General features: G+C 48.7%; 1 protein-coding gene across 1 annotated transcript in view; it reads right to left on the reverse strand.

Annotated features, from left to right (window-relative positions):
* The window catches only part of LOC135538093 (serine/threonine-protein kinase ULK4-like), a gene marked incomplete at its 3' end in the record, with an annotated part of 248,859 nt that overhangs the window by 196,611 nt on the left and 37,589 nt on the right, over window positions 1–14,659 (reverse strand). The window contains exon 9 of the mRNA XM_064964078.1: window positions 12,131–12,236. Coding sequence (XP_064820150.1) covers window positions 12,131–12,236 — 106 coding nt within the window. The remainder of the gene's footprint in view (window positions 1–12,130; window positions 12,237–14,659) is intronic.

A 14,659-nucleotide genomic window follows, 5' to 3' on the forward strand; every position in this document is an offset into this window, starting at 1 on the left:
GTATTCCTATTGGTTGACAGGGGGAGGTGGGGGGCGGGGAGCGGGGCTTTTGTTGACAGACTGAGGGGTTTCCTCTTTCCTGTTCTGCTCGGTAGCAATTACAGCCAGGGACCTGAAAGCTTTCTGACACTCACACCTATAATTCACAGGGCCCCAGCCCCGCGCTCCAGCATGATGCAACATGCAGACAAAATACAGTTACTGACACAAACAGAGGTACGAACCATTTGACACACCTGCAAAACGCCACCACACCATAGAGTAGACTCTCCCGTAGCTAACAGCTAACCCATTTCCATAGCATTCTGAATTCATTCTCCACTGAGCAGGTGCTACATGTTGTGCTGCTCCACAGTAATATAATGAGTAACCATTCAACATTGTCACAATGCAGCAGAAGCATTCAGTCAGTATAAGTGGAGCCAAAACAAAGATTCATTCTGTACTGATAATCCTCTCACTCACCTAATAAATTTAAAGCTCACACACTGCCGTCTTCCTCTAATTTACTGTACCAATGTATAGCAACGTGTGTTTATTGAATAATCTCCATATCCATGATTAAGTAGAAAATTAAGTATCCATGATTAAGTAGCATCATCTGTTATAGCAGCATCTCTTGCCAGTCTATACTCGGCTCCATCATATCGGCACATAGCCTCTCCTATCATTGCTATGCAGATGACACTCAACTACTCTTCTCCTTCTCCCCCTTCTGACACCCAGGTGGCGGCACGCATCTCTACATGCCTGGCAGACATCTCAGCTTGGATGTCAGCCCAACACCTCAAGCTTAACCTTGACAAGACTGTGCTGCTCGTCCTCCCGGGGAAGGCCTGCCCACTCCAATATCTCTCCATCACGGTTAACATCTCCACGGTGTCACCCTCCCAGAGTGCCTTGGAGTTGACCCTGGAAAACACCCGTTGTTTTCTGCTAACATTAAAGCACTGACTTGCGAGGGGGCGCTGGTGAGCAGCAACATGTGAAGATGCGTTTTCTCGGTGCTCCTGTCCAGGGCTGTAAGAGGTGCGTAACTGGCTGCAGGGAAGTCAGGTGCAGGAGAGCAGACATGGGTAACAACCGGAGCAGTTTATTTAGGCAAAACAAACTGCACCCAGAAACAACAAAATACGGGTTAAAATAATCAGGCGCAAACCAGTTAGAAATGCACAAACACTTTGCAACAAACAATTCCACACACAGACATAGGGGGAACAGAGGGTTATATACATGTCACGTAATGAGGGAATGTAAACCAGGTGTGTGGGAAAACAAGACAAAACAAATGGAAAATGAAAGGTGGATCAGCGATGGCTAGAAGACCGGTGACGTCGACCACCGAACGCCGCCCGAACAAGGAGAGGAACCGACTTCGGCTGAAGTCGTGACAAGGGAGAACATTTTACTATTAATATTTCACGAACACCTCCCCTACCGTGTTAATTTAGTAACATTTTATTAGGAGTCAAACTATTTTTTTCTTTAAATTTTTGTCCATTTCATTGTGAAATGTCGAAACAACAACGGCCACGAGTCACTGACACGGACTCTGACTCTGACCCCCCCCCCGACCAAGCCAAGGTAATGGCGGATATCACTAAGGCTGAACAGACTTTACTGGCTAAGGGGAGTCACTATCCACTGACCTATTCGCAGTTAACCCACTGTTCCTAGGCCGTCATTGAAAATAAGAATATGTTCTTAACTGACTTGCCTAGTAAAATAAAGGTAAAAAAAAAATAGCCACACTCGCCACCGAGGTCAACACAAAGATCGACTCCGTTAAAGAAAACTTGGCAAAACAGGACACCCGTCTGTATAGCCTGGAGGGCGACGCAAATACTTATTCTGACAAAGTGGTGACACTGGAAGAGCAAGTCATCCGGCTATCATCAGATGTCGTCAAACTTACTTCCAAGGTCGAGGACCTGGAGAACAGACAGGGCCGGGGAACGGTCACACTTTCGGCATGAGAGAGGGACTCGAGACCGTAGGCGGATTGTGGCCTACCTGTTCATAGCTAAACTGCTTCAGGAAATCCCAGGCCTCATTTACGCCCCTACCCATGACCGTGAGCACAGAATCTTACAGTCTGCACCGAAGAATGGGGAGCCGCGTTTCCACGAACTACACGGCGGCAGTCATGAAGAACAGGTCGGCCTTCATTAGCGGACCATATACCTCCTTCAAATATGCATAAGAAAGATACATTAGAGAACTGAGGTGATTCCCTCCAGAATCCCTTCCCTATGTGTAAACTACATTATGTTGGCTCTGGATAGAGCTCTAACATGGTAGTCTCTTTCTCAAGTCTAGGAGAGGTAAACGCAGCCTTCCAAGGGGAAGGCCAGCATAGGGGTCCAAGGTTTTCTTCTGGGCCATTTTTGTATTCTGACCTTGTCGGCACACTGGCCATGTGATTATACTAATGTTGATTTCTAATTACTATGACTGCCTAATTCACATACACCAGGCTCCACTTGCTTTTTCACCTGGAACTTAAAAGGAATTAACCATGTGGTCATGTGTAGCCAAGTGTATGCTCATCTTATGTCTGTTTTTCTCCAAGAGATCCATCTCCGGTCCAGCGACAAAGACAAACTAAAGAGAGGATGGGTCGACCAAATATTTCACTCCAACTTTGGTGCTGAGGCCAGAGGGGCAGCCATCCTTATCAGAAAAGGCACCATGTTTGTATCCTCCAAAGTCATTTCAGATACTAATGGCAGATATGTTATAGTAATGGGGAAATTGTTTAGCACACAGGTTATTCTGGCTAACCTCTATTCTCCTAATTGGGATGACGCTACATCTTTATCTGGCCTCATTGCAATACTTCCCGACCTCAACTCTCATCATTTGATATTGGGCGGAGATTTGAATTGTGTATTACATCCATGTCTAGACAGATCCAGACCAAAGCCCAACAATGTCATTTCAAAATCAGTCGCAGTGATCAACTCATTTGTCGAATCCTATAATTTGTCTGATCCACAGAGAAGGAGCAATCCCACTGCTAAACAATACTCCTTTTTCCTCCAGTCCACCACTCATACTCTAGGATTGACCTTTTCCTTCTGGACAATAGAATTCTTCCTTTTGTAACTAATAGCTAATCACAGCATTGTTATCTCAGACCATAGCCCTGTCCAGCTAAATATCTGCTTTCCGGACAGTACTGTGTCACCACACAGGTGGTGACTTGACCCACTACTACTATCCTGTAGCGTCTTTTAAAAATACAACTCACATTGAAGTATTTTTACAGATCAACGTCACCCCTGACATGTCTCACTCTACTGTGTGGGAGCCCATAAACCCTTATCTAAGGGGAAATCATTTCATACACAGAGTATGACAACAGCACACTAAACTCTTATTGGAGCCATCTCAACTCATTCTAGATGTGGACAACAGATATGCCTCTTCTCCGACTCCTGAACTCTACAAAGAGAGACTGCTACACCAAATTGGAATTTGACAAGCTTTCCACTAGACAAATGGAGCAGCTTCTGTTTAAGTCGAGGCAGACATTTTATGAACAAGGAGAGAAAGCTGGCAATTTGTTATCTCACCAGCTTCAACAATCCGCTGCTAGCAGCACCAAACCTGAAATCTGTGTTGCAGCTGATTTAACTTCCACCAATCCCAAAGAAATCAACAATCAATTTAAGAAACTCTACTCTGCTCTTTACTCGTCAGAGGCTCTTACTGACACATCTCGTATGCATGCATTTCTAGACACTCTGGACACCCCCTGTCTCAATTCTGATGAACAAACTAACATGGGATGCCTAAATAAGTGATGAGGAAGCTACTCTGGCAATCCAGTCCATGCAGAGGGGTAAAGCTTCTGGGCCTGATGGCTTCCCTATTGAATTGTATAAACCAGTCTCCTCAAAACTATCCCCTATCCTCAGCTCAATGTACAATGACATCCTTTCTAATCAGAAACTGCCCCAGACACTTACCCAGGCGACTATTTTGGTTTTGCTTAAAAAGGACAAGAATCCCCTAGACTGTGGCTCCTACCACCCTATAAGCCTCTTGTGCTGTGATTATAAAATTCTCACTAAGGTCCTCTTGTGCCGTTTAGAGACAGTGACTCGGCCCAAACCGGATTTATCTCAGGTAGACAATCTTTCTATATTATGCGCCAGCTATTTAACGTTCTCTATTCTGTCCACTCAACTCCACAGCCAGAGGTCGTCATCTCTCCTGATGATAAGGCTTTCAACCGGGTTGAGAGGGAATATCAATTTACAGTACAGAGAGATTTGGGTTTGGCCCGTCATTCCTTTCCTAGATTAAGATTCCCAGTGGCTTCTGTTCGCACCAACACTGATACCTCCAGCTACTTCCCTCTCCACAGGGGGGCCAGGCAGGGTTGTTGTTTATCCCCTTTCCTATTTGATATGGCTAGTGAGCCTCTTGCTATCGGCCTGCGTGCGGAGGAGAGGATTAAGGGAATATTAAGGGGAACATAACTCACAAGGTGTCCTTATTTGCAGACAATCTTCTTCTATACATCTATAACCCTGTGGAGTCTATACCCTCTCTCTCGGACATGCTACAAGGTTTTGGACATTATCTGGTTAAAAGTTAAAGCTAACAAGTCTGCTCCTCCCCAATAATGAGTTAGCAGAAGGTATTGGGTATTGGGTATGACAATTTCCCATTTAAGGTGGAGCATCAGGTCTTTACTTATTTGGGATTAAAGGTCACACACTCATTTACGGCTCTGTTGAAACAACTTCAAAACAGTCCTGGAGCGCACTAAGCAGGATTTCATAAGGTGGTGGTCTCTTCCCATTTCATTAGCAGGTCAGGAGAATTCTGTCAACATGACTGGACCACCTATGTTTTTCTACTTATTCCAAATGATTCACATGATTTTCTGCCAAAGTTGATGGTCAAACAACTGGACAGCTGCATTTCCAACTTAATTTGGAATAAGTCAAATCCACAAATGAGAAAGGTATATCTAGAGAGACCAAAGCCCGCAGGCGGACAGGGCATTCCCAATTTTTTACACTACTATTGGTCAGCAAATATTTATCAAATGTGTTTATTGGGTTTCTACATTTGAAAATAAGGATGGTCCAACTTGGGCCATCATGGTAAGTCACAGTAAGTCTTCTAACTTCTCCCGTCTCTCTCCTGTGCTCCCCACTGCCCATGAACCTTGGCACCCATGTTTGAATCGCATTGTCAAGAAATTCCTTAAAATATGGTCCCAATTCCGTAATCCCTTTAGCCTTAAACAAGAAAGTTGCTTCTCTCCATTAACATCTAATCATCTCTTCCCAGCATCACAGATTGACATGGCATTCCAGTTCTGGCATAGGAATGGTCTGGTGTTTTTTTGTAAACTATTTGTTGACAACACATTAGTCTCATTCGATACTATACCCACTTTTTTAGGTACCTGCAAACTCACAGCTTTGCTAAAGAACATTTCCCTTCATTTCCACTCGAGCCCTCATAGTGTCCAGTCGAGAGGTGCTTAGATCTTAACCGTATCTGAAGGGCACAATCTCCAGATTATACGACATAATACAGAATATTCATCCGCCTTCCTTGGCAAATACAACATCTGCATGGGAGCAAGACAAGCTGCCTTGATGACAGCTTTGAACACTCTTGGCATTCTCTCAACAAGTTTCATGAGGTAGTCACCTGGAATGTATTTCAATTATCAGGTGTGCCTTGAGACTATAATTTGTTTTTCAAGGTACTGCCTTCTCCTAGGAGGAGCATTTCATTAGTCCTGCTATCTGCAAGGTGCCCCTGCCTTCTCCTAGGAGGAGCATTTCATTAGTCCTGCTATCTGCAAGGTGCCCCTGCCTTCTCCTAGGAGGAGCATTTCATTAGTCCTGCTATCTGCAAGGTGCCCCTGCCTTCTCCTAGGAGGAGCATTTCATTAGTCCTGCTATCTGCAAGGTGCCCCTGCCTTCTCCTAGGAGGAGCATTTCATAAGTCCTGCTATCTGCAAGGTGCCCCTGCCTTCTCCTAGGAGGAGCATTTCATTAGTCCTGCTATCTGCAAGGTGCCCCTGCTATCTGCAAGGTGCCCCTGCCTTCTCCTAGGAGGAGCATTTCATTAGTCCTGCTATCTGCAAGGTGCCCCTGCCTTCTCCTAGGAGGAGCATTTCATTAGTCCTGCTATCTGCAAGGTGTCCCTGCCTTCTCCTAGGAGGAGCATTTCATTAGTCCTGCTATCTGCAAGGTGCCCCTGCCTTCTCCTAGGAGGAGCATTTCATTAGTCCTGCTATCTGCAAGGTGCCCCTGCCTTCTCCTAGGAGGAGCATTTCATTAGTCCTGCTACCTGCAAGGTGCCCCTGCCTTCTCCTAGGAGGAGCATTTCATTAGTCCTGCTACCTGCAAGGTGCCCCTGCCTTCTCCTAGGAGGAGCATTTCATTAGTCCTGCTATCTGCAAGGTGCCCCTGCCTTCTCCTAGGAGGAGCATTTCATTAGTCCTGCTATCTGCAAGGTGCCCCTGCCTTCTCCTAGGAGGAGCATTTCATTAGTCCTGCTATCTGCAAGGTGCCCCTGCCTTCTCCTAGGAGGAGCATTTCATTAGTCCTGCTATCTGCAAGGTGCCCCTGCCTTCTCCTAGGAGGAGCATTTCATTAGTCCTGCTATCTGCAAGGTGCCCCTGCCTTCTCCTAGGAGGAGCATTTCATTAGTCCTGCTATCTGCAAGGTGCCCCTGCCTTCTCCTAGGAGGAGCATTTCATTAGTCCTGCTACCTGCAAGGTGCCCCTGCCTTCTCCTAGGAGGAGCATTTCATTAGTCCTGCTACCTGCAAGGTGCCCCTGCCTTCTCCTAGGAGGAGCATTTCATTAGTCCTGCTATCTGCAAGGTGCCCCTGCCTTCTCCTAGGAGGAGCATTTCATTAGTCCTGCTATCTGCAAGGTGCCCCTGCCTTCTCCTAGGAGGAGCATTTCATAAGTCCTGCTATCTGCAAGGTGCCCCTGCCTTCTCCTAGGAGGAGCATTTCATTAGTCCTGCTATCTGCAAGGTGCCCCTGCCTTCTCCTAGGAGGAGCATTTCATTAGTCCTGCTACCTGCAAGGTGCCCCTGCCTTCTCCTAGGAGGAGCATTTCATTAGTCCTGCTACCTGCAAGGTGCCCCTGCCTTCTCCTAGGAGGAGCATTTCATTAGTCCTGCTACCTGCAAGGTGCCCCTGCCTTCTCCTAGGAGGAGCATTTCATTAGTCCTGCTACCTGCAAGGTGCCCCTGCCTTCTCCTAGGAGGAGCATTTCATTAGTCCTGCTATCTGCAAGGTGCCCCTGCCTTCTCCTAGGAGGAGCATTTCATTAGTCCTGCTATCTGCAAGGTGCCCCTGCCTTCTCCTAGGAGGAGCATTTCATTAGTCCTGCTATCTGCAAGGTGCCCCTGCCTTCTCCTAGGAGGAGCATTTCATTAGTCCTGCTATCTGCAAGGTGCCCCTGCCTTCTCCAAGGAGGAGCATTTCATTAGTCCTGCTATCTGCAAGGTGCCCCTGCCTTCTCCTAGGAGGAGCATTTCATTAGTCCTGCTATCTGCAAGGTGCCCCTGCCTTCTCCTAGGAGGAGCATTTCATTAGTCCTGCTATCTGCAAGGTGCCCCTGCCTTCTCTTGGGAGGAGCATTTCATTAGTCCTGCTATCTGCAAGGTGCCCCTGCCTTCTCCTAGGAGGAGCATTTCATTAGTCCTGCTATCTGCAAGGTGCCCCTGCCTTCTCCTAGGAGGAGCATTACATTAGTCCTGCTATCTGCAAGGTGCCCCTGCCTTCTCCTAGGAGGAGCATTTCATTAGCCCTGCTATCTGCAAGGTGCCCCTGCCTTCTCCTAGGAGGAGCATTTCATTAGTCCTGCTATCTGCAAGGTGCCCCTGCCTTCTCCTAGGAGGAGCATTTCATTAGTCCTGCTATCTGCAAGGTGCCCCTGCCTTCTCCTAGGAGGAGCATTTCATTAGTCCTGCTATCTGCAAGGTGTCCCTGCCTTCTCCTAGGAGGAGCATTTCATTAGTCCTGCTATCTGCAAGGTGCCCCTGCCTTCTCCTAGGAGGAGCATTTCATTAGTCCTGCTATCTGCAAGGTGTCCCTGCCTTCTCCTAGGAGGAGCATTTCATTAGTCCTGCTATCTGCAAGGTGCCCCTGCCTTCTCCTAGGAGGAGCATTTCATTAGTCCTGCTATCTGCAAGGTGCCCCTGCCTTCTCTTGGGAGGAGCATTTCATTAGTCCTGCTATCTGCAAGGTGCACCTGCCTTCTCCTGGGAGGAGCATTTCATTAGTCCTGCTATCTGCAAGGTGCCCCTGCCTTCTCCTAGGAGGAGCATTTCATTAGTCCTGCTATCTGCAAGGTGCCCCTGCCTTCTCCTAGGAGGAGCATTTCATTAGCCCTGCTATCTGCAAGGTGCCCCTGCCTTCTCCTAGGAGGAGCATTTCATTAGTCCTGCTATCTGCAAGGTGCCCCTGCCTTCTCCTAGGAGGAGCATTTCATTAGTCCTGCTATCTGCAAGGTGCCCCTGCCTTCTCCTAGGAGGAGCATTTCATTAGTCCTGCTATCTGCAAGGTGCCCCTGCCTTCTCCTAGGAGGAGCATTTCATTAGTCCTGCTATCTGCAAGGTGTCCCTGCCTTCTCCTAGGAGGAGCATTTCATTAGTCCTGCTATCTGCAAGGTGCCCCTGCCTTCTCCTAGGAGGTCATTTAGTAGAGCATTTCATTAGTCCTGCTATCTGCAAGGTGCCCCTGCCTTCTCCTAGGAGGAGCATTTCATTAGTCCTGCTATCTGCAAGGTGTCCCTGCCTTCTCCTAGGAGGAGCATTTCATTGGTCCTGCTATCTGCAAGGTGCCCCTGCCTTCTCCTAGGAGGAGCATTTCATTAGTCCTGCTATCTGCAAGGTGCCCCTGCCTTCTCCTAGGAGGAGCATTTCATTAGTCCTGCTATCTGCAAGGTGCCCCTGCCTTCTCCTAGGAGGAGCATTTCATTAGTCCTGCTATCTGCAAGGTGCCCCTGCCTTCTCCTAGGAGGAGCATTTCATTAGTCCTGCTATCTGCAAGGTGCCCCTGCCTTCTCCTAGGAGGAGCATTTCATTAGTCCTGCTATCTGCAAGGTGCCCCTGCCTTCTCCTAGGAGGAGCATTTCATTAGTCCTGCTATCTGCAAGGTGCCCCTGCCTTCTCCTAGGAGGAGCATTTCATTAGTCCTGCTATCTGCAAGGTGCCCCTGCCTTCTCCTAGGAGGAGCATTTCATTAGTCCTGCTATCTGCAAGGTGCCCCTGCCTTCTCCTAGGAGGAGCATTTCATTAGTCCTGCTATCTGCAAGGTGCCCCTGCCTTCTCTTGGGAGGAGCATTTCATTAGTCCTGCTATCTGCAAGGTGCCCCTGCCTTCTCCTAGGAGGAGCATTTCATTAGTCCTGCTATCTGCAAGGTGCCCCTGCCTTCTCCTAGGAGGAGCATTTCATTAGTCCTGCTATCTGCAAGGTGCCCCTGCCTTCTCTTGGGAGGAGCATTTCATTAGTCCTGCTATCTGCAAGGTGCCCCTGCCTTCTCCTAGGAGGAGCATTTCATTAGTCCTGCTATCTGCAAGGTGCCCCTGCCTTCTCCTAGGAGGAGCATTTCATTAGTCCTGCTATCTGCAAGGTGCCCCTGCCTTCTCCAAGGAGGAGCATTTCATTAGTCCTGCTATCTGCAAGGTGCCCCTGCCTTCTCCTAGGAGGAGCATTTCATTAGTCCTGCTATCTGCAAGGTGCCCCTGCCTTCTCCTAGGAGGAGCATTTCATTAGTCCTGCTATCTGCAAGGTGCCCCTGCCTTCTCCAAGGAGGAGCATTTCATTAGTCCTGCTATCTGCAAGGTGCCCCTGCCTTCTCCTAGGAGGAGCATTTCATTAGTCCTGCTATCTGCAAGGTGCCCCTGCCTTCTCCTAGGAGGAGCATTTCATTAGTCCTGCTATCTGCAAGGTGCCCCTGCCTTCTCCTAGGAGGAGCATTTCATTAGTCCTGCTATCTGCAAGGTGCCCCTGCCTTCTCCAAGGAGGAGCATTTCATTAGTCCTGCTATCTGCAAGGTGCCCCTGCCTTCTCCTAGGAGGAGCATTTCATTAGTCCTGCTATCTGCAAGGTGCCCCTGCCTTCTCCTAGGAGGAGCATTTCATTAGTCCTGCTATCTGCAAGGTGCCCCTGCCTTCTCCTAGGAGGAGCATTTCATTAGCCCTGCTATCTGCAAGGTGCCCCTGCCTTCTGCTAGGAGGTGCATGTTGAATGTGAAGCCTGGCTGTGAATCTATGACTCCCCCGAGCTCATGCAGAACCACGACAGGGTTGACAGGACAGGCTCTCTCAGCTCCATGCCGCTCGGCGGTGGGAGAGAGATACCGTGTGGCGCTAACGGGCTAACTGTGCCGACTAGCTAATGAGAACTGTCAACACAGTACAGCCATAGCAAAATGAATGTATTATTCAATAATTGAGTGTTATGGAGCGCCTGGTTTTTGCAGCGGGCAGCCAGCTGGGCATTGACAAGCGATGGCAGAGAAGGAAAACATGCCAAGGCAGGAGAGCCGAGCGGGTAAAGGAGTAGACAAATGGCTGCTCGGCAGCTGGGCTGATTGTGTCAGATGTGTGCTGAGTGTAGAGCGAGAAAAAAGAGAGAGAGGCAGACGGGTGGGTGCGGGCCGTCTGTGGACAGACAGGGAGGAGATGAACTGATAGGAGTACCACAACAGGACACACAGCCCAGCCTGCTGATGGATAGAGTGGAGGAAGAAGAGGAGAGGCTTTCATTCTTCCTTCCTCAGCTGCTGCTGGGAGACCAAAAGCCTGCCTGCTACGCTAACACGAAACACACACACACCACAAACGAAACACACACACACCACAAACACAACACACACACACCACAAACACAACACACACACACACAACACACACACACAACACACAACACACACACACACACACACACACACACACACACACACACACACACACACGGCTTAAAGCACCACAGGATCCCAATGCAATAAGCGATCTGAGCCGAAGGTAAAGGGGTGGCGTTACTGGCAAGCAAACACACTCCAGTAACTGAAAACACAGGAGAGGAATCAACACAGGTTGTTTTGTACCTGTGTATGATTGTCTTTGTCAATGATGGAGGAACTGTTGGGTGTTGTATTACACACAGTGCTGCATTAACCCATCAAAGACATGTGTTTATGTCAGTCATGTCACCTTTTTATGTTTATGTCAGTTTATGTCACCTTTCTGATAGAGCGGCTGAAGGTCTGAGTCCTCACTTTACATTGAAGTCATTTAGTAGATGCTCTTATCCAGAGAGACTTACAGTAGTGAGTCATTTAGTAGATGTTCTTATCCAGAGAGACTTACAGTAGTGAGTCATTTAGTAGATGTTCTTATCCAGAGAGACTTACAGTAGTGAGTCATTTAGTAGATGCTCTTATCCAGAGAGACTTACAGTAGTGAGTCATTTAGTAGATGTTCTTATCCAGAGAGACTTACAGTAGTGAGTCATTTAGTAGATGTTCTTATCCAGAGAGACTTACAGTAGTGAGTCATTTAGTAGATGTTCTTATCCAGAGAGACTTACAGTAGTGAGTCATTTAGTAGATGTTCTTATCCAGAGAGACTTACAGTAGTGAGTCATTTAGTAGATGTTCTTATCCAGAGAGACTTACAGTAGTGAGTCATTTAGTAGATGTTCTTATCCAGAGAGACTTACAGTAGTGAGTCATTTAGTAGATGCTCTTATCCAGAGAGACTTACAGTAGTGAGTCATTTAGTAGATGTTCTTATCCAGAGAGACTTACAGTAGTGAGTCATTTAGTAGATGCTCTTATCCAGAGAGACTTACAGTAGTGAGTCATTTAGTAGATGTTCTTATCCAGAGAGACTTACAGTAGTGAGTCATTTAGTAGATGCTCTTATCCAGAGTGCAAACATTTTCATACTGATCCCCATGGGAATTGAACCCACAAACCTGGCGTTGCAAGCGCCATGTTCTACCAACTAAGTCACACGGAACCAAATGGGACTTGTGCACGGTGTTCTTTGTAAATGGGGTGGAAACTGTTAGGCCTAGATACGGTACAATGCATTCATTTGTGTGAGGCAGTGCACCGTACCTTGTTGGTAGAAGGGTTGTAGATCCACGTCTTTCTGTCCAGTCAGGTTGCTGAGGAGAGCCATGGCCTTCTGCATGGTTCCACCCAGGATATTGTCCTGGTGCTCCTGGGGAGAACACAACATGGAATAAAGACACAGGAGAAATGAATAGGGGGCGAGGGAAAGGAAGGGCAAAAACCCATGGAAGCACACAGTCTTTCAGGGCAATCCTCAAATATTGAGAGCCTTAGGGATGGATTTGAGCAAATCTGCCTTAGCAATGCTTCTGCAGTACTCTTGTTTTCACAACTACTGTCCCCCGCACCCACAGTACGTCTTATTCTGAAAACTGAAGCATACAGTAGCTAACATTCTGCATTTGTATTGACTACATTATCATCTGCTGCTTACATTATACCTTTCACAGGGTCTAGATACACCTGTGTGTGCCATCTTGAGGGCCTACATCTGATGATGACTGAAGAAATAGCTGAGCTTTAATGAAGAATAGTCATTAGCATCTTAACTTTTGAGAGGGGAAGCAACTTCAGGACCTGGCTGAGGGCTAGATGAAGGACAGCAGAGGAGCAGGGGAGCTTGGGGAGAGGGAGGAGGGAGATGGGGGAGCTTGGGGAGAGGGAGGAGTGAGATGGGGGAGCTTGGGGAGAGGGAGATGGGGGAGCTTGGGGAGAGGGAGGAGGGAGATGGGGGAGCTTTGGGAGAGGGAGATGGGGAGATGGGGGAGCTTGGGGAGAGGGAGGAGGGAGATGGGGGAGCTTGGGGAGAGGGAGATGGGGAGATGGGGGAGCTTGGGGAGAGGGAGGAGGGAGCTTGGGGAGAAGGAGGAGGGAGATGGGGCAGCTTGAGGAGAGGGAGGAGGGAGATGGGGCAGCTTGAGGAGAGGGAGGAGGGAGATGGGGCAGCTTGAGGAGAGGGAGGAGGGAGATGGGGCAGCTTGAGGAGAGGGAGGAGGGGGATGGGGCAGCTTGAGGAGAGGGAGGAGGGGGATGGGGCAGCTTGAGGAGAGGGAGGAGGGGGATGGGGCAGCTTGAGGAGAGGGAGGAGGGAGATGGGGGAGCTTTGGGAGAGGGAGATGGGGGAGATGGGGGAGCTTGGGGAGAGGGAGATGGGGAGATGGGGGAGCTTGGGGAGAGGGAGGAGGGAGATGGGGGAGCTTGAGGAGAAGGAGGAGGGAGATGGGGGAGCTTGAGGAGAAGGAGGAGGGAGATGGGAGAGCTTGGGGAGAGGGAGGAGGGAGATGGGGCAGCTTGAGGAGAGGGAGGAGGGAGATGGGGCAGCTTGAGGAGAGGGAAGAGGGAGATGGGGCAGCTTGAGGAGAGGGAGGAGGGGGATGGGGCAGCTTGGGGAGAGGGAGGAGGGGGATGGGGCAGCTTGGGGAGAGGGAGGAAGGGGATGGGGCAGCTTGAGGAGAGGGAGGAGGGGGATGGGGCAGCTTGGGGAGAGGGAGGAGGGAGATGGGGGAGGTGGAGGTTACTTTGGGATGTGGGGGAGGATGACCCTTGGTGAAGGTTGTGTAATTATCTGCTGAGCAGGGTGCAGGGGATGAGCCTTGGTGAAGGTTGTGTAATTATCTGATGAGCAGGGTGCAGGGGATGAGCCTTGGTGAAGGTTGTGTAATTATCTGCTGAGCAGGGTGCAGGGGATGAGCCTTGGTGAAGGTTGTGTAATTATCTGATGAGCAGGGTGCAGGGGGTGAGCCTTGGTGAAGGTTGTGTAATTATCTGCTGAGCAGGGTGCAGGGGATGAGCCTTGGTGAAGGTTGTGTAATTATCTGCTGAGCAGGGTGCAGGGGATGAGCCTTGGTGAAGGTTGTGTAATTATCTGATGAGCAGGGTGCAGGGGGTGAGCCTTGGTGAAGGTTGTGTAATTATCTGGTGAGCAGGGTTGGATTATGAACATAATAAGTAGGTAGGCAATGAAGGCCTGAGCTAGGATGTCTGGGATCTAGGCCAGAGTGAACACACACACACACACACACACACACACACACACACACACACACACAGAGAAAATCAATGCAGCCATAATTAGGGCCCAGACGATTTTTGTTCAAGGGGCTTCCACAGTTTACAGGCTGACAGGAAGGCAGAGAGAAGCAGAGAGAGAAGCACAGAGTTGGGCCAGTAGCTCAGGGATTCTCCTCAGTCTCCTGGATAAATTAGCCATGGAATCTCAAGGCCCAGAACCATCGCTTTTCCACCTGATTTCTCTGCTGGGCCACTTGAGAAGAGCAGGGGTCATGCAGGTATCAACAGCCCTTAATGAAGAGATGCATGTGTGGGCCTAGACCTAAACCCTGATGGGCTCAACTGATTGACTCACTATTTCCTATAAACACTTTGTTTAACACAAAGACTGGTTTGATTTGATAAGGATGAATAGGGAGACACATGGAGGAGAAACGTATATGGCTGTGTGGCTACGTCCTTTCTGACAGATGACAGAGTTGAATCCAAAAGCAGGAGATAGAAACATTCTGAAAAAATAAGGACGGAAAGAAAAACGACTTTTTATCGCCTCCCGAAAAA

This window comes from Oncorhynchus masou, unplaced genomic scaffold (assembly GCF_036934945.1).
Source record: "Oncorhynchus masou masou isolate Uvic2021 unplaced genomic scaffold, UVic_Omas_1.1 unplaced_scaffold_905, whole genome shotgun sequence".
In the NCBI taxonomy this organism is placed as follows: domain Eukaryota; kingdom Metazoa; phylum Chordata; class Actinopteri; order Salmoniformes; family Salmonidae; genus Oncorhynchus; species Oncorhynchus masou.